General features: G+C 44.7%; 1 protein-coding gene across 1 annotated transcript; it reads right to left on the bottom strand.

Annotated features, from left to right (window-relative positions):
- Nucleotides 1-2,771: 2,771 nt before the first annotated feature.
- LOC138760060 (secreted phosphoprotein 24-like) lies at nt 2,772-11,166 on the bottom strand. The gene is made up of 10 exons (XM_069930485.1): nt 11,070-11,166; nt 9,240-9,343; nt 8,526-8,654; nt 8,196-8,327; nt 7,769-7,813; nt 6,592-6,636; nt 5,037-5,081; nt 4,286-4,330; nt 3,155-3,199; nt 2,772-3,046 (listed from the first exon to the last, which is right to left on the bottom strand). Exons 1-10 carry the CDS (start codon nt 11,119-11,121, stop codon nt 3,008-3,010), a joined length of 681 nt encoding a protein of 226 aa, XP_069786586.1. The 5' UTR covers nt 11,122-11,166; the 3' UTR covers nt 2,772-3,007.
- Between the last annotated feature and the right edge of the window lie 12,593 nt (nt 11,167-23,759).

The raw sequence follows: 23,759 nt of genomic DNA, 5'->3' as shown, positions 1-23,759 counted from the left end.
ACTGGTCCAACCCCTCCCCTCCTCATGCACCTCTCTCCACTGGTCTATTGCCACCCGGCCCATCAATTCTATACTGCCAGCGCTGAGCACAGCATACACACACACACACACACACACCCCGAGTATATAGCCAGAGGATAAATTTAGAATATGTGAGAGGAGGTAGTCCAGATTTCAGATTAATTGTCAGAGTACATACATGATATCACATACAACCCTGAGATTCCTTTTCCTGCAGGCCAGGCAGAATAACCCCTTATTGGAAGTGATGAAAAAAATCTGTACTTAACGTACACATGTAAACAAATAAACAAAAGTAAACAAACCGACTGTGCAACGCAGAGAAGAGGATAAAAAGTCCAAAGGTAAGAGTCATTAAACGAATCCCTGATATGAGTTTGTCATTGAGGAGTCTGATGGTGGAGGGAGAGCAGCTGTTCCTGAACCTGGTGGAGAGACATCTTTCCTGCTGTTAGCAGTGAGAACAGAGCGTGTGCTGGGTGGTGTGGATCCTTGATGATTGCTGCTGCTCTCCAACGGCAACATTTCCTGTAGATGTTCTTGATGGTGGGGAGGGGTTTGCCTGTGATGTCCTGGGCTGTGGCCACTTCTTTTTGCAGGGCTTTGCACTCGAGGATATTGGTGTCCTCATACCAGACCGTAATGCAGCTGGTCAGCCCACTTTGGTCATGCAGGTTGGTTCCAGAGATGAGGGGCTTAGCTCATGAGGAGAGATTGAGTCACCTGGGGCTACATTCACTGGTATTTACAAGAATGATTGGGGAGCTTCTGGAGACACAAAATTATGAAAGGAATAGATAAGATAGAAGCAGGGAGATTGTTTTCCCCAGAGAGTCATGAATTTGTGGAATTCTCTGCCCAATGAAACAGCAAGGGCTGCCTCATTAAAGATATTTAAAGGCACACATAGGCAATTCAGGGAAGGGACAGGTAGGGAGAGCTACGTCCACAACTGGTTCAGCCATCAACTTACTGAATGGTGGAACAAGCTCAATGGGCTCAGATGGGTCAGGGGGGCAGTCCATTTCTTCTCCTCCTATGAGGCATGAACCTTTGGCGGAAACCAGAGCACCCAGAGAGAACTCACACAATCGTAGGGTGAAGGTGCAGACTTCACATGGACAGGACAGAGTACCTTCCAAGCAGATGGCATTAACATTGACTTCCCGGTGTCTGTTAGCCCCCACCTCTACTACATCTCTCTCTTTCTCCTATCCTTATATCTCCTTTTCTCTTTCCATTTCCCTCTGTCTTCTTTCCTCCAGTTCTGCATTCACAGAGCCAATCCCATCCTCTAATTAATCCCCACCTTTTCCCTCCTGGTCTTCTATCTAAGTCTATTTCAACTTTTGTCTCTTTGCCTGGGCTCCTCCCTTGTGTCCCTTCTTTCCTTGTCCTCCAGCCTTTTTAGTTAGGTGCCTGTCTGTTTTTTACTCGTACCTTGAAGAAGAACTTTACCTTCTATGGATGCTGTGAGACCTGCTGAGTTTCTCCAGCATTTTTTGGTTTTATTACAACCACAGTGACTGCTGTTTTTCACGTTTACCTCCAGGGACAGGATCAAGATTGCTGGAGCTGTGAGGAAGCAGCTCTATAGCTACGCTGTTGGATACCATTGAAGTACCCACCCGCTGTTCGTCCACTAGAAGGGGAGACAACATCAGATCTAACCAACTCACTGGCACTGGCACCAAGCCCCATTCCTTCAAGTGGAATTGTTGAAGATTTTAAACAAAACGTGAATCTAATGGAGGATTTGAGACAAACATTTTTCCTGTGAGCAAGATAAGGAGTGCCAGTCAACCTGAGCCTGATATGCATCATCAAACAGCAAATGACTCAGCAATTCAGGAGGTCCTACCAGACAAGAGGTGCACCATCAGGAGGTCCCATTAGACTACAAAAGTTGCATGAACAGGAGGTCGTCCATCATGAGGTCCCACCAGACCAAGCAGTTGGACCATGAGGAAGTTCCCACCAATAAGGCCCACCATCAGAATGTCCCCTATCAGAAGGTTTGATTAAACACAAGAGTTGCACCATCAGGAAGTCCTCCATCACACAATTAGACAATTTTGGTTAGGCGTAGGTAATTTTTTGGGGTGAATTACTGGGGTCAAATTCCCACAGCACCTGATGTTATTGAGAGTAATAGTAAGGTTATAAGGTCAAAATTAAATTCAAGCATCTATCAAAATGAATTTGTGTTCATTGCTTTCGCAGTTTCTAGGAAATATAAAGCAATATCACCAAAGTCAACATTAGATTTAGGCATGGAAAAATGACATGCAGAATGTCGCAGTTGTATACCACTAGAGAAAATTACATAATCTGTGAGATAAATATCATGTTTTTTGGAAAATATGGGGATGATATTTAGAAAATTTGGGTTTGCATGTATAATTGATTCTCTGAAGACCTCACTTCTTGGTCACCTCCAATAGACTTTATTGTATAAATATTTTATTTTCTTGACATTCTTCGGATTTTCCCTCTTCTTTCTTTTCTTTCCTTTAGGGATGAGGGGATTGGGTTGGTGGGGAGTGGAATGGGAAGATATATAACTTCTTTTGCCATAATTTAGAATTGAACGTAATGTGATTTAAAAATGTATAAATATTCAAACAAATACCGGAGGTCCTCCTTCAGGAGGTCCCATCAGACCATCGATGAGGGACAGGCTGGCTTGACACAATGACAGTCTGAACCCCCATGGTTCAGTGAAATGCAAATCAACTTCGCAAAGCACATTTGTGAATATCTCTTTATAATTTTATTTTAATCCACAATGTATAATACAATAATATACAGGCAAGGACAGATAATTTACAAACAATTGAATTTCCAAGTGACAGTAAAATGTACAATCAGGAGCTCCAGGCCCCAGCCCTGCACATGAGCAAGTACAGTACAGGTCACAACATCTTGTTCGTTCTGAATGAGGTCTTTGTGTTCACCCCGAGCTCAGGATCTCAGAGAATTTCATTCACGAGTAGTGTCTCTCCCTTGATCTGTCATTCTGCTCCTAGAATGGACACAAGCAATGGATTTGTCATTTCCTGTTGGGCTGAACTGAGTCTGATGTTTCATTGTGCGGTTACTGGTGATCACCAAACACGGCGCTTATGCTCACCTTCGAAGATTCCTCCAGGGATAATTCTGTGGACGTGCTTTTCATCTATTTTACAAAATAAATATTTAGAATTTTAGATTCATCCCTAAACACAACAATTACTTTAATGCAATACACAAGACGACTGGAGAAATTCAGCAGGTCACGCAGCATCCATAGGAAGAAAAGGTAGTCGACGTTTTGGGTCTGAGCCCTTCGTCGGGAATCTGGCGACACAAGGTAGATGCCCGAATGAAAGGGCGGGGTGGGAGGAGGAAAGGAGAGGAGGGAGTCATGGAAAGGGGAGGAGAACTGGCTAACAGGTAATAGGTGGACACAGGCGGGAGGGTAGAAGAGGAAAGCTGAGAAGTGACAGGGAGCAGGTAGTGGGCTAAGAAGTGGAGCTCTCTGAGTGAGGTGAAACTTGAAAGTCTGAGGGCACAGAAATGCTGGTGGAACTCAGTTGGTGTCACAGTGTCCATAGGAGGCTTTACCAATATATTACCAACCTTTCAGGCAAGAAGGATTCAGGCCCGAAACGTGGGTAATATATCTATATTTCCTGTAGACACTGCAAGACCAATTGAGTTCCACCAGCACTTCTGCTTTTTTACTCACTCTCTTATTGAAGAAAGAGAAATGAGTCAGGGAGGGTGGGGTGGGGGGGGGGGGCTGGAGGAAAGGAGACAGGGACAAAGGGAAAGAGAGATGGGGGTTTAAGTTTGTAAATGATCAGTTGACTACTTTCAAGCTCTGAATTGCAAGTCAACACTTGCAATCTGCAGTGATGCAAAACACTGATGAACTGGATCAATTAATCTAACAGGTGAGTCATTCCATCAATTAGTCTCAACAGGGCTACCTTCATCTGCACCCTCACCCTCCCATACCCAGAGACATTAATTACACAACCATAAGACATAGGAGCATAATTAGGCCATTCAGCCCACTGAGTCTGCTCTGTCATTCAATTCATGGCTGACGTATTTTTCCTTTCAACCCCATTCTTCCGTTGTCTCCTTTGAGGCTCTTATCCACCAAGATTCCCTTCTAATTCCTCTGGGTAGCCATTTAATTAAGTTGAGCTGAACTAGGGTTCATCATCATATTATAATTGAGAAGTAATAGAAAAAAAATCTCAATTAAACTTACATTATGAGAGTCCTCCACCGATGTCCCTTGTGAATCACTTTGCCCCTGTGTGAAAGGATTACGATTTAGATGCTCCACAAGTTAATTGGTAACCTCCCAACAAAGCCTTTCATGTTTAGAATATCCCTAGATAGATCAGGTTTTGAGATTCAGTGCCAGACTTTTTTTGCATTACCAATTAGTGGTGATTCTGCCACGCCCGCAGGAAAAAGAATCTTAGGGCTGTATGTGATGTCATGTATGTTTTCTGACAATAAATCTGAAATCTGGAGTGGAAAATTCCTCAGAAAAACACTTAGGCTCTTTAGTTCAGCAGTGATGAATAAAGCCTGGCCAATGTGGGTTGTGAGGTCAAAAGGGATTCAGGGGCAGGGGGAGGGGCTCTGTGCCAGTGCCCTCAATATGCCCATTGGGCATATTAAGCCTGTTTTTCACTAGTACTTGTCTGGTTTGGTGAGTGTTGCAGTGCCCTCGAGATGCCTTTCCTTGCCAACAACATTGTTGGTTTTCAGCCTTTTTTATCCTTGAGGTGGAACAAGCATCCTTCAGATTGAGTCAACTCAATAATTCCCCTCGTCAACCCAACCTCCTCCCCCCATTCCCTGAATCAAATATTGTAATGCCTTTCACGATGCATTCAGTCAAAATACATGTCCCTCTGTCCCTCTATTCAACGAACTTGAACGCAAGATGTTAATTGTTTTCATCTGCAATCACAATCATCTTGCAAAATATTTTGATTTATACTCACATTGCTTCGAACCTCAGGTGGTGTTCCTCTGGATTTGCCCTGATCCTGTGTGGAAATAACATTTATCTGTTTAGTTGTTGAAGAAACTTTGTGAAGATTGACACAGTCACAAACATAATTGGCACCCAAATCTGTGAAAGAAAGTTCGTGTTGACAGTTTTGGCATCGACACAAAGAGTTGGCGAACAGCCCCTTTTAATACAGTATCTGTTCAGTGAGACATTATTTCGAAGCTAAGCCTTAACTATTGTCAAGGATACTAATGGTGGAGAGTGACACATTCTTCTGTATGTTAGAAAAAAATAAGATTTTAATACATAAAAATATAATAAAGGTCTTGATGCAGTTTTCACAGGTACATCCTGTGATGTAATCCTACTTTTGTTACAGATTATTCATCTCTTCAAAATTTACTTCTACAAGCATGTTTGTATATTTATACAAAGTTGAGTAGCTGCTACCTGGTCTCCATGATGTACCATGTGAAATAAAGTCTGTGAAACGATACTGAAGGTCTCCGATCAGTGAATTTCGTTGGCATTAGGAAAGAGCACTAATGAGTGATTTTGAAAATATATATGAATTGTTAAATTGCCAGCATGCACAACTGTTAAATGTTGAATTATATTGAAGTCATTTAGAGTCAATGCTGACAAAATCAAACAAGTAAATGCTGGAGGCAAATACATTGCACAAATGTGCTGGAGAAACTCAGCAGATCTCACAGCCTTCATGGGAAGTAAAGGGTAACCATTGTTTTAGGCCCAGGCCCTTGGTCAGGAATAAGGGAAAAAAAAGGTGGTGGAGGGGGAGAGGAGGAAGGAAGGGAAAGAAGGACAGGCTAAAAGGTGGGAGTGTAGAAGAGAAATAAACTGAGATGCGACCGGGTGAGCAGGTGAGTTAGGAGAAGGAAGGGAAGCGGGCATTTCAGAGTTGTGATTCAACATCAGGAAGCCATGTGTATTGTTGCAGTTGGGCATAGTTTTGGTCTCCTCACATCAAGAGGGATATGGTTGATGTGAAGGGCGCAGCCAAGTTTCACCAGGCTAGTTCCCGACTTGGCGCACCTCTCACAGTGAGATGGCTGGCGCTCTATTCTTTCCAGGTTACAAGAATGAGAGGCAGTCAGCTGGCAATGCGCAACATTATGAGAAGGTCTGGCATGATGGGTGTAAGGCTAGGGTCTTTCCCCAATGTTAAGAGACTTGAAATTAGGTAGCAGGCTCAAAATAAGGACAGAGAGGGGGGAGAAATCTCTTCCCTCAGGATGGTGAATCTGTGGAATTCTCCGCTCCAGGGAGCTGAAGGATTCAATTGCAGCGTTCAGTCATAACTGAAATTGGTAGATTTTTGGTAATTGGAAGAATGGAGGATTACAAAGTTTACAGAGGATAATGTATAGAGAGAGTATGAGATGATCCAATATTCTCTCCCCCACTATCTGGTACAGATATATAATGACATAAAATCCTCAGACTCTAATTGAACAGATCAATCTAGGTTTTGCACCTGACAGTTGAGAATCTAATGAGAACAATTTCTAAATTAAACTTACGTCTGAAGCGTCTTCCAGTGAGGTTTCTTCTGAGTTGCTTTCCACCTGTATAAAATCATTAACATTTACAAACTTAGCAAAGGGTGTATTTGTCAATATCAAGCATCAATAGATTACTTCCAAACAGTAGAATGAAGTACAGAAATCTTGACATTCCTGAACGACGATGCAAATGTTGAATTGCAGAAGCCTCAGTAAATAGTGTCATGCTCAACAGTGCACCATTGATCAAACTGGCGGAGTGGCAGGGTGGAGTCAATGGACATTCCTGGTCAGGAGATGTGGCATGGTGAAGGGTGGCATGGTTAGTGTAGCAGTTAGCCCAGCCCTATTGCAGTGCCAGTGACCCGGGTTCTATAAGGAGTTCGCACATTCTCCACACGAATTTCCTCTGTGTGATCTGGTTACCTTCCACATTAAAAAAAGATGCACAGGGGTAGTAGGTTAATTGGTAATTAGGTGGCATGGGCTTGTGGGGTGCAAGGGCTTGTGGGGTGGAAGTGCTTGTCACCATGCTGCACCTACAAAAAACATCAATTGGCATCCCTTTAATTGAAGTTCCGGCTCCCCCCAGGAAGATTTGGAATTTAGTTTTATTAGTGAGAGCTTGTCATCCTATTCTTTTGATGCTCAGTTCATTTTTACAACATTTGCATAGATACCAAAGTTCAGAGTTCCTCCCTGCACATCATTCTGTGTCAACATCCTCTCTCACATGCTTCTCTCAATAGAGGATAGAACAATGGTTTTCAAACTTCCCCCCTAAACTCACATTCCACTTCAAGTAATCCCAAAACTATAAGTGCTCTGTGATTAGTAAGGGATTGCTTAAGGTGGGATGTGAGTGGGAAAGGAAGGCTGAGAATCACAGCTCTAGACCCAATTGTTAATGAAATATTTTGCTTGAGAAAAATTGTCATTGGCCCATTCCCTTTGGAGTTATGAAACCGTGCACATAACGAGTCAATTAGGGACAATTAAAACAGTGGTTTTCAAACCTTTTCTTTCCACTCACATACCATCCTAAGTAATTCCTTACTAATCACTGAGCACCTATGGCATACAGATTGCTTAAGGTGGAATGTGAGTATAGGGGGGCAGTTTGAAAACCATTGCTTGAAAACAATTGAGATTGGCAAGAGAAAAATCATCTGACAAATGACCAATTAATACTCACATCTGATGTTTCTTCAAGAGACGTCTCCTTTGATTCAGATTGGGCCTGTGAGAAAATGTTTATGCTTAGATCTTTAGACCATAAGACCATAACCATAAGATACGCCATAACCATAACCAAAAGTAGGCCATTCAGCCCATCATGACCTGATCCATTCTCCCATTCAGCCCCATTCCCCTGCTTTCTCCCATAACCTTTGATACCCTGACTATCCAGATACCTATCAATCTCTGCCTTGAATACACACAATGATGTGACCTCTACAGTTGCCCGTGGCAGCAAATTCCAAAGGTTCAACACTCTCTGGCTAAAGAAATTCCTCTGGATCTCTGTTTTAAATGGACAACCGTTCAATCCCGAATCGGACATCAATGAAAGGTTCAGTAAATGTTCTCCTGTGTTATAAATCCAATGACCATGCAGTTACCTCAGTCCTGGTTTCACTTGATTCTGTGGAGTCGCTCTCGCTGCCAACAGTCTTCAAACCTTCACATTCCACATCTATGTCAGACACCTTATTAGCAAAGTATTCAACATGGCTTCTGCAAAGCCCTGTCTCCTGTTAAAGTAAAATATAATGCAGGGAAATTAGTGATGGCTCCATTCACAACACTGAATCAAAGTCATTATGATACAACTTAATCTCTTGCCTATTCTTCACTCTAACATGATTTTATGAAATAATTGTAAATATTTAAATTTTTTTACTCAAGACACATGAAGGCTTTCAGTTGATAAAACGTGATTCTAGACTCACAGCAACCTTCTTGGGACGGAATAAGCAGCTGACATCATCAAATTCATGTCCGGAGTTCTTGGAGCAGATCGTTTCTTTCACAGAGAACGTTAAGTCCACATTGTACGACAGTTTACCTGTGCGATAAGTCTGATGAGAGGACACATAAAAGAGTTTATTGATGTGTGACTATATCTGGTGCTCTGCTGTGGGGCTCAGACTATGGGCCTTTCAATGATGACAGAGGGGGTGTCAGAGTCACTCACCAAAATGGGCTAGAATGTGAGGATGCCCAGAGGTGAACCCATCATGATAGACAGACTCAATTTACAAGAACCTTTATTCTGGGAAGAAATTAGTGAACAAGTTTGGGAAAGGTTCCAGAGATAATTAAATTCTTTAATTCCAGAACTATGTTCTAAACCGAGTTTCAAGGCACATGTACTGATTTAGAATTTAAATTCCTGATCTGATAATCATCCAAAAACTCTGTCTGCGTAACATTTAATCATTAGACTCTATTTTGCCATAACATGCTGAGGAAGAGGCTGTTTAGCCCATTGGCTCTATGCAGGGCCCATCTTATTGTTTCCCTGTATCCTGAAATTTATGCTCTCTCACACATGCCCACTCCGATTTGTTTTCCCATTAAACGATTCTAGGGGTAATCTTTAGCAGCTAATTAACCTGCACTCAGACATAGTCTGGGAAACACAATTGGACCACCACACTTACATTTGTCACGCCTCTCCTGGTGATCGCACACAGGTTGGCGATCTCGGTGATTTCATTCAGTTTAAGAATGGAAGCTCTCAGGGCATGCTTGGTGCTGGGCACTCCTGTGGAGAGACAGGGACAGTTAGAGTCACAGAGTCTACGAGTTGTGTACGCAAACAGGTCCTTCACCCCAATGTGCCTATGCCTGAGCTAGTCCCATTTGTTTGTCCTTTTAATCCTCTATATATTTTCCAATCATGTACAGGTCCTCATCCCTTTATCTGTGATTCTGAAAACCAAAAACATTTGAAAACCAAACATTTTTTTTAAAGCATGTACAGTATATTTTCACATGTTATAGAGAGAGTGAGGAGAGAACGCAAAAAGTATGGAGGCCCAGAACCTGCTGAGCTCCCAGGGCCAGAGGGCGAAGGGACCCAGGTGCTGAGGTCTGTGCCCTGGGAGGAAGGAGGATAGAAGTGAGCCGGCACCAAGGAGAAGGCAGTGCTGGAGGAAGGGAAGGCAAGGGGACGCCAGGGAGCGGCTGAGCCTGAGCAGCAGCAAGTTCCTGGCCTGAGGGAGGAGCAGGTGATGGGTCCCCCCCCCCCCCACACCCCAACCACCCCGCCCCACCCCCCAACCCCCGCCAGCCAAGCTGGTGCGGAGTGACCAGATGATGGGAAAGCAGCCCAACAGCAGCCGAGCTGGGCTGGGAGGAGGCAGGCGAGGGTGCGGCGGGGTGAGCCTCTTTTTGCTTTAATGCGGGATCTGTGGCTGTCTTTATTACCCATAATCTCCCACACAGCTGGAATCACTTTGAGAAATGCAGAGCAGTTCCAGCTGTGTGGGGTATTATGGGTAATGAAGGCAGCCATTGCTCATTGAGCTGGCTTCAATGAAGTGTCACTCCATAATTATGTTTTGCATTAATCTGTACCACCACCATTTTAAATTCATAATCTGGAATAATCCGAATACCGAGAAGTGTCCAGCCCCAAGTATCTCAGATAAAAGGATAAGCACCTATACCTGCCTAAATGCCTTTTTAATGTTATAATTGTTCCTGCCTCTTGTACTTCCACTGCACCTACATCAGTTTAATCTCATCCTTCCTATAATCAGGTGACCAGAACTGCACTCTAACATTACAGGGACCTTTGCAACATGGCGTTCGAGCTCCTGTACTCAATGCAACGTCCCCTTTTTGCACTCCTCTTTTCCTCCAATAACCCTGTTATTGATACTTGATCCTAGATGCCTCTACCTGACTTATACCTATTTTCCTTTTCAGACCATTCCTTGACAACAAAGATTCACTAATCCTGCCTGCCTAGCCCTCCACTCTAATAGGAACTTGTTGGCCCTCAGCTCTCCCATCTCACTTTTAAAATCCTCCCATCTGTCAGATGATCTTTGAACTGCAAACATTCACTCCTTAGCCGCAGGTCTAAGGCCTTCAATGTCGGCCTTGCCTCAATTCAGGACTTGTGGCCCAGTGTTACTTCTTCAGAGAATTAGTTTAAATTTTAGACATACAGCACAGTTACAGGCCCTTCCAGTTCATGATCCCCTGCTGCCCAAATACCCCAATTAACCTACAACCCTTGTACGATTTTGAAGGGCAGGAGGAAACCAGAGCACCCAGAGGAAACCCATACAGGCACAGGGAGAATGTACAAACTCCTTACAGACAGCACCGGATTCGAAACCATGTCGCTGGTGCTGTCTGAACTTGACAATGAACAGCATTGAACTTGCTAACCGTGCTGCCCATCTGCACATCATGGTCCGAACCTCATTCCCAATTTCCCCCTGCTCCATGAGGCCCCCACTCTCTCCTGGACCTACCTGAGCAGTGGAGGATCTGCACTGCAGCGATGGTGAGCAGGAAGGACTTCATTCTGCCTCTCGTGGGACCAGTCGCTGGTTGCTCAAAGTAAAGGAGCCTCGTCTCTCTCTCTCGCTCTAGCTCTCGATCTGTCTTCTCCTCACTCCCCTCGGTCTTTATATCTTGCACCTCCACCACATCCAAACATTGACATGTTGACTCAACTTGAAAGTCGTGGGCACCGGAACAAGGTGGGCACTAATATGGGCAGAGCTTCCTCCAAATAGCGTCAGCGTGTTTGGATTTGGTGGGAAGCTGGTGAGATCAAGTTTCAATCCACAGAGTATGAAATGATAAACTCACAGAGAAAAAGAAAAATAATCTTTAATTTGTACCAAAGCCACTAAATTAAATGATTCTGTTGATGTTCTAGGAATAGACTATAGGACAGTACAATACAGAAACAGGCCCTACCATCCCCGTATCTCAGATCAGATTGTGAAAAGCAGAGGTGCCTTCACAGATTTCACTCGAGACAAAAATTGAGAACAAAGAACATTTATTATACTATTGCAACAATGCAAAGTTGGGTGCTTCCCTTACCCTGGGAATACACACAGATACTGGGGCTTACCCAACTTTTTATACATTTCTTTTCAGTACAGAGGTACCTTCCCCCTTAACATTCTTCTGCCTCCTGGATTTGTTTAGCATTAGGTAATTCTGCCTACATGTATTCTAACTTCTTATCAGTTTATGTGGTAAACTTGTTTACCAGGAAATATCATGCCTTTGTTCTTTACTCATTAATCAACCCCCAAGACTTGCTAAATCTATCTACTTGCTATCCTGTTTTGAAGACCCCTATTTTATTATACCTGTTTAAACCTTCCTCACATTCCATGATCCCTTCACCCTGATTTAACCTATCATACTTCATTCTTAATTAGCATTTGCTTGACTCCTCACATTCCAGTATCCCTTACAAGATGATTATTTATTATATGAAGTTGCCTATAGTCACCATTTGCATTAGCGTTGCCCAGCACCCTTGAGAAAGAGAAGCAAAAGAGAGCCCACCCCTAAAGCCATTGAGTGTCAGTGGATTCGCCTCTAGTGCTCCAGCAGTCTCTGCAGCCGAACAGGATTTCAATTCCATTCAAACCATCGGCAACCTGAGGCCAGATCTAAACCTTCAGCGCCCAGGGCCCTTCCGGAGTCCTCTATGCCCTCAGCATCCTCTCGAATCCCGGGTTATGAAACCTTGTTCTCATGATCCAGTCTCCAGCAGGCCACAGCCCAGTGTGAGGCCTTTATCCTCAAGCAGGCAGCAGTCTGCAGCCTATGTGAGTTCCTCTCCCTCAAGCCACCGACAACAGCTCGCCGCCTGTGTGCATTCTTCAGTCACAGAGCCCCTTGCTGACCCGTCATCATGGCCACCATCCTCACAATCACCTCCTTCTCAACGGATGGTGTTCTACCCGTTAATGGTGCCCTGCACCAGTCTGCTGCTCCCTGGAGCCTGCAACCCCTCGAGGCCGCTGCTGATTGCATGTGCCACCATCTTGGTCCTAGACCTCATGGTCGCAGGATTTTAAGTAAACATCTTGCATTGGCCACTTTAAAGCCTGTATGGAGCCATCAACAGTAGGACTGGGCAGTAGGACACCTTAGGGGAGAGTTGTGTCCCTGCTCCCTGATCTCCCTGGGTCTGCACTAGCAGCAGGGCAGGCTTATCACAGCTTCAGAAGTATCACCATTTTTAATTTTGTTATATCTTTATTCATATATGCGATTATTATGTTCAGTACCACAAGGTCTGCAGAAACACTGTTTCATCTGGCTGTATGCGCACAGTCAAATGATAATGAACCTGAACTTAATTGACGAGTAGCACCTAAAACCTTTGTCAGTGTTGAACATGATTCCCAAATTAAATGAAAACTTTGCTGCCTGCACACGATACATATCCCTCTGCTCCCTACATATTCATGTCTATCTTGAAGCCTCTTTAAGACTATGATGCCATTTGCTTCCACCCTTACCTCTGGCAGCCTGTTCAAGGCACTGTTGTGTACAAGACTTGCTCCTACCGCTCTATTAAACTTTCTCCCCTTCTACTGTTACATAACAAGTCCAAAGGTTACAAGATGATATCAATCTGCAATGCAGTACTTAAGTTTCAGACTAAGTTTCACTGTCCATGATATATTCAAGCCCTTGGGGAGCCTACCATTCCCGGAAATCCTCCAAGGTGCCCGTGAGCACCAAGCTCTCCTTTTCTAGGGATGCGCGGGCACGCAGGTGACCTCGGAAGAGGACAGGCAGTCAGCCCGAGCTGAACCCTCGACTGCCCATCTGCTGGACCCATGGATAGCCATCTTGGTCAGTTCCAGAACTAGACTGATGAGGCCATCCCTTGACTGACCATCTTACCTTTACACCAGGTGCCCAAAGGTCAGGAGCGTGAGGACAGAATGCAGCCAGAATTAAGGAGCACCCCCTTTAAGTGCGTGTGCCAGGGCTGCAACCTTTGACCAGATATCCACAAAACATGACCTCATCCAAGCTGCAGAAGTGACTGGTGTGTCCGAGAATCAACTCAAAAACTCAATCCCAGTTCCCCATTGTATAAGGAGAGGACTCCCATATATAGACACTCCCATGGTCTGTCAGGGGAAAGATAGACCACCATGGCATGATTGGATGGCAAGGGCAAGGAAATGAAAGGTATGCAGGGGCATTCGGTATTATATCCCCCCTCCCCGCATCACAGAGTGACACAATGGGCATCTTCTCTGGGTGACTCATGCGATGTGGGGTCGGTTCCTGAAAGATAACTCAGAGCCTGGGCCCAATGAGTCATTCCGGCTGTGTGGGGGATACCACAGTCAGGACAACTCCACACCCACGAGTCTCCTCGACTTCCTGAGGAGACTGGATGGGGATCAGCCTCCTCTCCCCCCAAACCATCACCCTCCTCCAGCAGGGGAGAACTCCACCCAGAGTCAACCATTCAACAGAACAGAGCTCACACAGGTCTCATCTACATTGGAGGGACTAGATGGTGTCTGGGAGATCACTTTGTCAAGCTCCTCAGCTCTGTCCACAGCAACAGCATGGATCTCCCTGTGGCCACCCATTTCAATTCTCCATTCCGTTCCCTTGCTGACTTGACTGTCCATGGTCTCATGCACTGTCAGACTGAGACCATCCACAGATTGGAGGAAGAACACCTCATTGGGCATGCTTCAATTGGATGGTATTAATATCAACTTCACTAGCTTTTGTTAACCCCAACCCCACACCTTTCTCCCCCACCATCCCCCGCCGTCGTCTCTCCATTCCCTGTCTCCTTCCACACAGACATGATGAATTCTACCTAGTCCCTTATCACATCCAATTAACACCTTTTGTTGGTCTGGATTCCTCCCCCCAGTTGTTTGAATTCTGAGACTATATCCTGCTCCTGATTTTTCCTTGAAGAAGGTATATCGGCGATATACCTTTGTCTCCTATAGATACTGAATAGACTGACTGAGATCCTTCAGCATTTCAGTGTGTTTACTACAATCACAGCACCTGCAGCCTATCTTGTTTCTCTCTCACAGAGCAGCATGGCTATGCTTGCTGTCAGAAGCTGCCCTTCTCCCTGCTTGGCGCAGAAAATTCAACACAACTGCATATCCTCCTGAAGGCTGCTCAGCAGGGTCCAAAGGCAGAAAGTCACCAGTTTGTTGTGGATCCCCCCTCACCTTGAGCATGTCCGCAGGATAAAGATTCTGACTGTATCAATGATTCTCCTAATTTAATAAACTTCTCCCCTCAGCTTTCAATGTGCCAAAGAAAACAACCCAGGTTGTCCAACCTCTCCCCATTGCTCATACCCTTTAATCCTAAAGCCTCCACATCCTTCCTGTCATGCAGCATTGCACGCAGAATTTCATGGAATTTCCAGGGCACTGGTGCAAGAAACCTGAGAGATGAATCCCAAATATGCTTAGAGAAATCTACACTGGAGGGTCGTGGGTTTCACGTGACAGCACTGTCCATTACCTGTTCAGAAAACATACCACCTGCCATTCAAGGTTTGGTTCTGCTCTTTCCCACCCATCAGTGCACACCTGAACATCAGCCCCTTTAAGTACCTTTGTACTTGGTTTTGGGCCCATTAGTCTTTGTAATCCATTTGACCTTGCTGGCACTGAGCCATTTTCATCCTGTAGATTACCTGGGCTGGACTCCCCAGCCCTCCAGTACTATAAAGGGCACCACATGCACTCACCTCTTCCTCTTTGACATCTTTGAGGGTCCAACCTGCTTCTCTCAAGGCCAAGTAGTGTAGAACGGCACTGTAGAAATCGTTTGGTAAGGTGTGCACTAGTAAAGGGTTGGGAGCATTTTAGCAAGTGCCCCAAGTAGCATAAATCCGTGCCTGCACTGAGTCAAGGGGTGATAGGTATTACATTGTTTCTTTTCCTTGATTGTATGTAACAGCACTGTGTACTCTAATTCATTGTGTGTGTGTGTGTGTGTGTGTGTGTGTGTGTGTGTGTGTGTGTGTGTGTGTGTGTGTGTGTGTGTGTGTGGTGTGTGTGTGTGTGTGTGTGTGTGTGCGCGCGCGTGCGCCTATGCACGCGCTTTATCCCTGTTGCGATCTTCCCACGCGCATTTTCTGTAAATAAAATAATTTACTGTTCAGTGTCCTTGCTTTTGAGACCCATTGAATCTGTTCCCTCACTCACAACACATGCTTAGCATAGCAGTTAGCACAAGGATATTACCGTGCCAACGAGCCAAATTCAAACCCAGTGATTTCGATAAGGAGTTTGGACATTCTCCCGGTGTCTGAATGTCTCCACAGAACATTACAGCACAGTACAGGCCCTTCAGCCCACGATGTTGTGCCAACCTACGAAAACCTACTTCCCAACAATCTAATTTTTCCCCACCTCACACCCATAACCCCTTGTTTTTCTAAATTCATGTGTTATTTCCAATGGAACAAGGATGCAGCATAAAACTCAGTTCAGGCATCATGACAAGTCTCCACTCCCTAGCTTAATTTTAGATTTGAATCTTGTCAGAAAATTGCATGGTTAAAAGGTTCATTATGGGAATGGTCAAACTGGCATTTTCACACCACAGGGACATCATTCCCTACGAACTCCTGCCATTTACACGTGCTTATCAGATGGATGGATGTTTGGAACAAATGGGAGACTCCATCCTCAGACACAGACCAGCATAAATTAACCCTTCTCTTTCCCAGTCAAAAATGTCCTGGCATCTCACATCACCGAATTGTGATTTATTATCATTACCACAGCTTCCCTATCCACATCTTGTGGTTTACCATCCTCCCTGCCCCTCTGCCAAGATGAGTTGAGCACAGGCATAGGATGTACCAGGCACCCGTGGCAAGGGGTTGGCTCGAGGTTCGGTTGAATTTGAGACCCAACCCTGGCATCGCCCTTCCATCATCTCCTTGACTTCCTTCTAATAGACAAGTGAAGGGAGGAGATCGGGGACCCGCATTCCAATCCATTATTGGTGTGGATCTTCCAGTGACAATGGCGGAACAGACCCAGCTCCTGCTATGCTCCACATCTCACAGCACGGCCACGATTTTTGAGGCATCGCTCCAACAACGACAACCTTTGTTCCTTCATTATTGATGGCTACACTTGGAGCCAGCGTGGCAGTGTTTGGATGATCCAATCAGAGCTGATGCTTCTGACCAGTGAGCCCTATGTGGGTGTAACTGCTCAGTGCTGAACTGGGGGCAGTGGGTTCACATTGGCCCAGTACAAGGTGGTTTTGTGGGCAGCTCATGAACTGACGCTCTGTCTCTCTGCCAACCTGGTTTGTGTGGGATGCATTTCCCGGATCACTGCCAGGAACACATCATCACAGTTTGCTGTCGTATAAACCTGCAGCCTGCAGATAAACAGTTGGCAAGGACTGCAAGCAATTGAGCCTGCAGGAAACCAACACCATCATACCGGTGCCACCAAGTCCCAGAGTGGCCCATGAGACAAGTGATACCAGAATGGCCTGCTCTAGTCAAGTCGTCTCCTGCCAAACCTCGCAGTGGTGCAGTAAACAGCTGAGGTGCTGATTGACCTGAGCTCACTATTCCCCCAATGTACATGGTCACAGGGAGTGATCACAAGCCCTGTGGTCACTGCACACCTTGAACATGAGTAGATCCTCACGACTGCCAGGTGCCCCTTTGTTCCATTCTCTCCGCCCACAATGAGTTCTGGTTGTTGCCCCACTTCCAGCTAAACAGCGCCTGGAAAGAACCATCAGCCCTGCTGATAAACTTTCTCTGCTACGTGCTCCCAATCACAGAAACATTCGGCACTCTAAGTGTGGATGCTCCTCCTACGGGTCGGTTTTGGACTGGGAATTGTTGACAGGGGTACCAAACATCTGTGGTCAGGCTTCCTGGCTCCTGGGATATGTATGGGAGAGAGAGGGGAAGAGGAGAAGTGACAACGTCAAAACAATTAGAGGAGGTAAACAGATCACCAGAAGGATAAACTGTTCAGGGAAACAGGAGTCAACATCTGCACCAAAATATCCACCGTATTTTGGACAAGATTAATTACTTCTTTTTCATGGTAAACAATTTGCCTTAGAAGCTGGAAGATTTAAATCCGATCACCTTGTGAAAATTAACCAGTTTGTAATGTGCAACTAGAGTGAAGCCTTTACATGACAGAATCTATCAGTTGAGGCAGGTGCTTCAACTTCACTTTGCCCACTGGAGTAACCTCGCCAGAGGACATGCTGTGCACCTTTCCTTCAAAGGAGAAGATAGTGGCAAAAAAGATTGGCGTCAGCAGAGGCAAGAGGCAAGTTGTAATTGAGGTTACCCTCTTAGGACTTGGAATGTACAGTATAACATAGAACATTACAGCACAGTACAGGCCCTTCAGCCCATGATGTTGTGCTGACCTATGTAAACCTACTCCACAACAATCTAATTTTCCCCACCTCACCCCCACAACCTCTATTTTTCTTACATCCCTATGCCTATCTCAGAGATTTTTGAATGTCTCAATTGTACCATCCTGGCAATCTATTACATGCACCTACTACTCTCTGAGTGATTATGAGGCATTTCATTTTAGTGGGCCTGTCACTTTAAGGGTTAACAAATTTAGGGCTAGTATAAGCTGTGACCATTCACAGCTGTGGAGAGAACTGGGTTTGGCCACACATAGGACAGCATGCACTCACTTGGCTACTTTTGAAGAGAAGAGATGAAATGTGTTGCTTTGATCCAGGCAAGCGTGTGGAGAGTCATGTGAGTGACACACTTAACGGAGTAGCAGACTTGGTGATCAGCAGCTATTTTCCCAGCACTTTGAGCAACAGCATCTGAAGGAAGACTGTGCTGGAGTGGCTCCTGGTGGTTATGGACAATTTGTTTGTTTCTCCCTGTTGGGTAAAGTTTTGATCCCCACCGTGACAAAAGGAAGGGTCATTTTGAAGGGGAAATTAAAGTACCACCATGACCAAAAGAAGAGTCACTTTGGACTGATGTGCACCTGGGTTCTGGAAGCATTTGTGAAAGTCACTCATTTCAATTCCCCAAGAAAAGGAAAAGGGGAGTTGTGATTTGCTCTGGAAGTAACTCGTCAAGGTTTCGTGAGTTTGTGGCATTCTGTCTCTCAGTCTCTCCCACCTCATTCGTAATCACTTCTTTGCCTCAGTTTAAGAGTCTTCATGTCCACACTGGAATTTCTAAGACTGACTTTGGAATAACTTTCCAGAATTGTGCCTAAGGTGTAATAATTTGGCTATTCTCACACACACACACACACACACACACACACACACACACACACACACACACACACACACACACACACACACACACACACATGCACATAATTGGGGGCTAATTTTAGATAAGTTTGTTTAGATAAGTTAGATAAGGTGTTATATTATTAGTAATTAATAATAAAAATATTATTTTGAAAATAACACTGTCTTGGCAAATTTCTATTGCTGCTGGCCTGTGATGTAACAGAGTAAAAAACCATAAATCTGACATTTCCCCTCAACTTTCCTTCACTCACCTTAAACAAATGTCATCTAGCATTTGCTATTGTAGGTCAACTGGGTGTGATTGGGCCTTGAGAAATTCAATAAATCTCCACCCTGGGTTTCCATTGCCTGACTTATGCACACCCCATATATACGAGTGGGTGTTGGGAGACCAACGGCAGAGGTGGAGATGGATTTGCTAGCTGCTGTAGCAGGCGTGGGACATTTCTGGGTGCCTTCCCTCCTTCCCGCCCTCCCCAAGGTGATGCAGTCCAAGTCGAGTCGAACAGAGCTGGGAACAGACTTCACACACTGACGGCTGTTCTTTTTCCAGCCAGCTTGCCCATCCAGCATGGCTGATCCTCCTCACACTCACTCCTCTTGTTCTTTGAAAGCTGCTGGAGGATCTCAGCATCCGTAGGTAGTCAACATTTTGGATCGTGAACCCTTGGCCAAGACAAAGATAGAACAGAAATTGCATCACATACTCCCATACACATTGATTCCTTGATGTTGATAAATGTATCAATCTATATTTTGAATGACAAAGCCTCCTCAGCCCTTCAGGGGAGAAAATTCCAAATGTTCACACCTTCTGAATGTTGGCTCTGGTCCTTTCCTCACTCCTGCAGGACATCTGGTTCCCAGTGAAATATCTTCCTTGCCTCATTCTGACAAGACCTTGAGCTATTTTAAAGCATGGTAGCAGGCCCTTCTGGCCCACAAGTCCATACCTCTCCCAAAATACACCAATTAAACTATAACCCCTATACGTTTTGAATGGTGGGAAGAAGCCGGGGCACAGACATAGGGTGAACATACAAACTCCTGAGAGACAGTGCCAGATTCAAGTCCTTGATGCTGGTGACGTAATAGCATTGTGCTAACCGCCACACTATCTGTGGCACCCAAAGTTTGCAAGTTTTGATGAGGTATCTTCTAAACTTTAGTGCCTAGTCCACTCAATTGCCCATCATACAATGACCCCTCAATCACTTGATCCAGTCTGGTCTGAACTCGCTCAACTGGAAGCAAGTCCTGTTTTTTTTTTAGCTGTGGAGACCAAAGATGTACACAACACTAGTGCAGCACATCAAAGCTGGAGTGTCTCAGCAGGTCACTCAGAACGGATGGAAAGCACTCCAGGCCTGAGCCTTTCTTCAAGTCTGAAATATCGATTGCCTATTATTAATAATATTGTGGGCCAAAGAGCCTGTGCTATAATGTTTCATGTTTACAGTCTTACACATAATATACAGATGGACTGAAATTCTGACTTGCTACAGCCGTAAAGATGCACAAGATACCCTGACTGCCAAGTAAAGATTACGTTGCCACAACATACTAAGACAGAAAAAAACGATGGTAAATGTATAAGAATCCCAAAAAGGAATATTGGTTTTGTTGGTGTTTTCTATCAGAATGATAACTGTGACATTTAAGAGGAGAAAATTATGTGCATTTCCGAGGCGTTTAAGAATCGCGGGCATTTGCTGCTTTGTAAAGGGTGCAATTTTATTTAAACACCTGCAGCAGAATGGGAGTGAATACAAAATGTAATGGAGCTAAATTCACTGCATGATCGCAGACTTTAAGGGAAATCGAATAGATCTAATTCATACTTGCTGAAAATATTTGCATTCTGCACCTTACGAATCATAATTTCACCTTTTAATGTTTTTTTTTGTAATTTTAGTTAAATGTCAACAAGAAAGTATGGTCTGGTTGGTCGAAAGACAGGAAATATTCACAGCCGCAGTTGAAATGAAAATGGACTGATTAGTAAGATCCTGATGATGCAAAAATTGTTGGTGTCTATGGTAAGGGAGTCAACCACATGAGGGCACAACTTCAACATTGAAGGGGTGCCCATTGAAAACAGAGGATGCAGAGAGTGGTGAATCTCTGGAATGTGCTGCCATGGCTGTGGAGGCCAGGTTGTTGGGTGTATTTAAGGAAGATTGGTAGATTTTCAAATATTCAAGGTATAAAAGGTTAAGGGAAAAGGCAGGGAAGTGGGTTGAGTGGAGGAATGGATCATTTCATGATGGAATGGTGGACAAGACTCGACAGGCCGAATGGCTACCTCTGCTCTTAAATCTAATAACGAAGAAGGTTGTGAAAGGATACAGGGGAACATGGGTAAGCTGGAAAGTTGGGTGGAGTTTAATACAAACAAGGAAGAGGTAATGCACTTTGGCACATCACACCCATAGGAGATATAAACAGTAATGACAGGGAACTCAGGAGGGGATCTATCAAATAACACCAGGGTGCAAGGCCATTGTTTGTGAAAATGATAACACAGGAGAATAGGGTAGTGAAGAAGAGTTTGGTGCGATTGCCCTCACAGGCCGGGATATTGAGTATAAGATATGGGATGTAACATGACAGTTGCTCAGGACACAGGTCAGCCTACGCTTGGAGTTGCATGACGACCATGCCCAAAACATTTACTTCCTTTTACTTACCCTTTACTTCTTGTGGATGCCACTTGACCTGTTGAGTTTCTCCAGCATGTTTGTTGATCGCATTCAACCCCAGTATTTGCAGACTTTTTTGTTTAACTCCACTTGGACCGTTGTGCTCACTGCAGGAAAAATCTGCTCGCATCAGAAACTGTCCACATCTCCTCTGCTCAGTCACATTATTCTTTACTCAGTTTGTTGCTATTGCTTTTTTTATTATTTTGCCTTCCACTGACATTGTGCAAACAGATCAATCGGTGCCAGCTTTCTTGACACCTTAAATTCTGGTAATGTAGCCTACTCTGCAGACTGACACAATGATCGAGCAGGCAGCATGGGCCTAGACAGCCTCCTTCCATAGGCCACAATGGCAATGGAAGAAACAGACCAATCAGAAATCGGCGGATACTAAAGCCTCCAATCAGCGATCGATGGAGCTTAGGCCATGCCCGCTGAAGATGTAGCAGCAAGGCTCAGCTTGCCTATAAAAAGCAGAGTGAATGACCCATTAAATCTGCACTGTTTGTACTCTCGAGTGTGCGTGTCTTCTCTAGAACTCTAACCCAGAGCTATAACCGCAGCCACACACCACAGTTTTGCTCATTTTTAATTCAGAGATACAGCCCAGTAGCAGGCCCACAAGCCTGTGCCATCCATCTTGGGAAGGAAACCTGAGCGCCCAAAGGAAACCCTTGCAGACACGAAGAGAATGTACAAACTCATTAAGACAGCGGCGGGTTGAAACCCAGGTATTTATGCTGCAATAGCATCATGCTAGCCTCTACACTAACCATGTGGTTTGGAATAAAGAGACAATCTGTTCTGATCAAAGAGGTTTGGGAGGTCTTTTCAGTTGGGTGAGGCCAGACCAAGGTCATGTTGCCAGAGGGTTGGATCTTTTCTGAAGCCAAGAAATTCTCGGGAGAAGGCTGCCCCTCTTTCTGTCAGCTCCTCTTCTGCAGGTGAGAACTGGTATAAAACCAAGAAACACTCAACAGGCCAGGCAGCATTTGTCGACAGATATGGAAAGTTAATCTGTCAGGTTGCAGAGAGCTAGTCGTGTTGGGTGAACATATATTCCTTCCCAGCAACAGATAGGTATTTCAGGGAACTTTGGCAGAGTGAGCCCCTGGGCGAGTTTTGATCACCTGATCATCTTTTGGGGTCAGTAAAGGACTGCCCAGTGTGTTTGGCCAGAATTAGCTGGGTTTTATCCAAGCTTGAATCCTCAGTGCTTGGGGCGGCTGGCCAGCCAATGTTATGTGATGCAAAATGTGTCAAGAGTTGTCTGGGTCAACTCAGTTGGGTCAAAGTGTTTTCAATCATAAGGCTTCAGAAAGGAAGAGATTAAATATTCCATCTAAATGTAGGACAGTCTAAAATCAACCAAAAAGATTTGTTTTCAAGTTTAGAGAAATGCATTTATACCAATCAGAAAGACGGTAGATGGTGGGCTCAAGTGCAATAAACAAGCATGCCGGAGAACCTCAGCAGGTCACGCAGCATCCAAGGGAAGTAAGGGTAACCAATGTTTCGGGACCTGGGCCTTTCAAGCATTGGCTTCCGAACACAGGCACCTCCAACTTGGGGTCAGAGCCTGTGTCACAGGATTTTAAATTAAACACCCTCCGTCGGCTCCTTTAACAGGCTGTTGAAAGCCTGTATGGAGCAGTTAAGCTGGGCGGTAGGACTCTGCAGATGAGTGACGTGTCTCCACTCCCCACTCTCCCTGGGCCCACACCTGCCATTGCAACAGTTCCGGCAGCCCCACCATTTTTGTATTTTGTTATGTTTTTATGCTTTGGTTCACCAAAGGTGTAAGAGTCGACTGCAATTAACCAATTTACTGTGGGTTAAAAAGGGAAGGGTTCAGGATGGTAACGATTCAAAACACAAACCTCTGTCCATGATCTCCAAGCACAAGCCTTCAGAAGGCACAGCTCTAGTAGGAGACCATAGACAGAGGACACGTAAAGGTGGGCACGTGGGCAATAAATTGTTTGTCTGATCACAGAAATGAGAAATATAATTCAGAAGAACATCAGTAAATATTTTCGTGACCCTTTTAATTTGATTCACAGAACACTGAGTTACAAGACAAAATGGAGGACAGAACATTTACAACCTAAAGAATCTTCAAGTTACAATTAAATGTACATTCAGGAAACCCCAGAACCC

The sequence above is a fragment of the Narcine bancroftii genome, chromosome 4 (genome assembly GCF_036971445.1).
Source record: "Narcine bancroftii isolate sNarBan1 chromosome 4, sNarBan1.hap1, whole genome shotgun sequence".
Classification (NCBI taxonomy): Eukaryota; Metazoa; Chordata; class Chondrichthyes; order Torpediniformes; family Narcinidae; genus Narcine; species Narcine bancroftii.
The sequence above is the reverse complement of the archived record's forward strand: the minus strand, read 5'-3'. Positions and strand labels throughout refer to the sequence as shown.

What these genes read in the sequence shown, in the direction of transcription:
- LOC138760060 (XM_069930485.1), bottom strand. Translation starts at nt 11,121, where the DNA reads ATGAAGTCCTTCCTGCTCACCATCGCTGCAGTGCAGATCCTCCACTGC. An exon ending in CACCTGAGGTTCGAAGCAAT is followed by an intron (nt 4,331 to 5,036) that starts GTGAGTATAAAT and finishes CCTTTCACACAG; the next exon opens with GGGCAAAGTGATTCACAAGG. An exon ending in CGGTGGAGGACTCTCATAAT is followed by an intron (nt 3,200 to 4,285) that starts GTAAGTTTAATT and finishes TTTGTAAAATAG; the next exon opens with ATGAAAAGCACGTCCACAGA.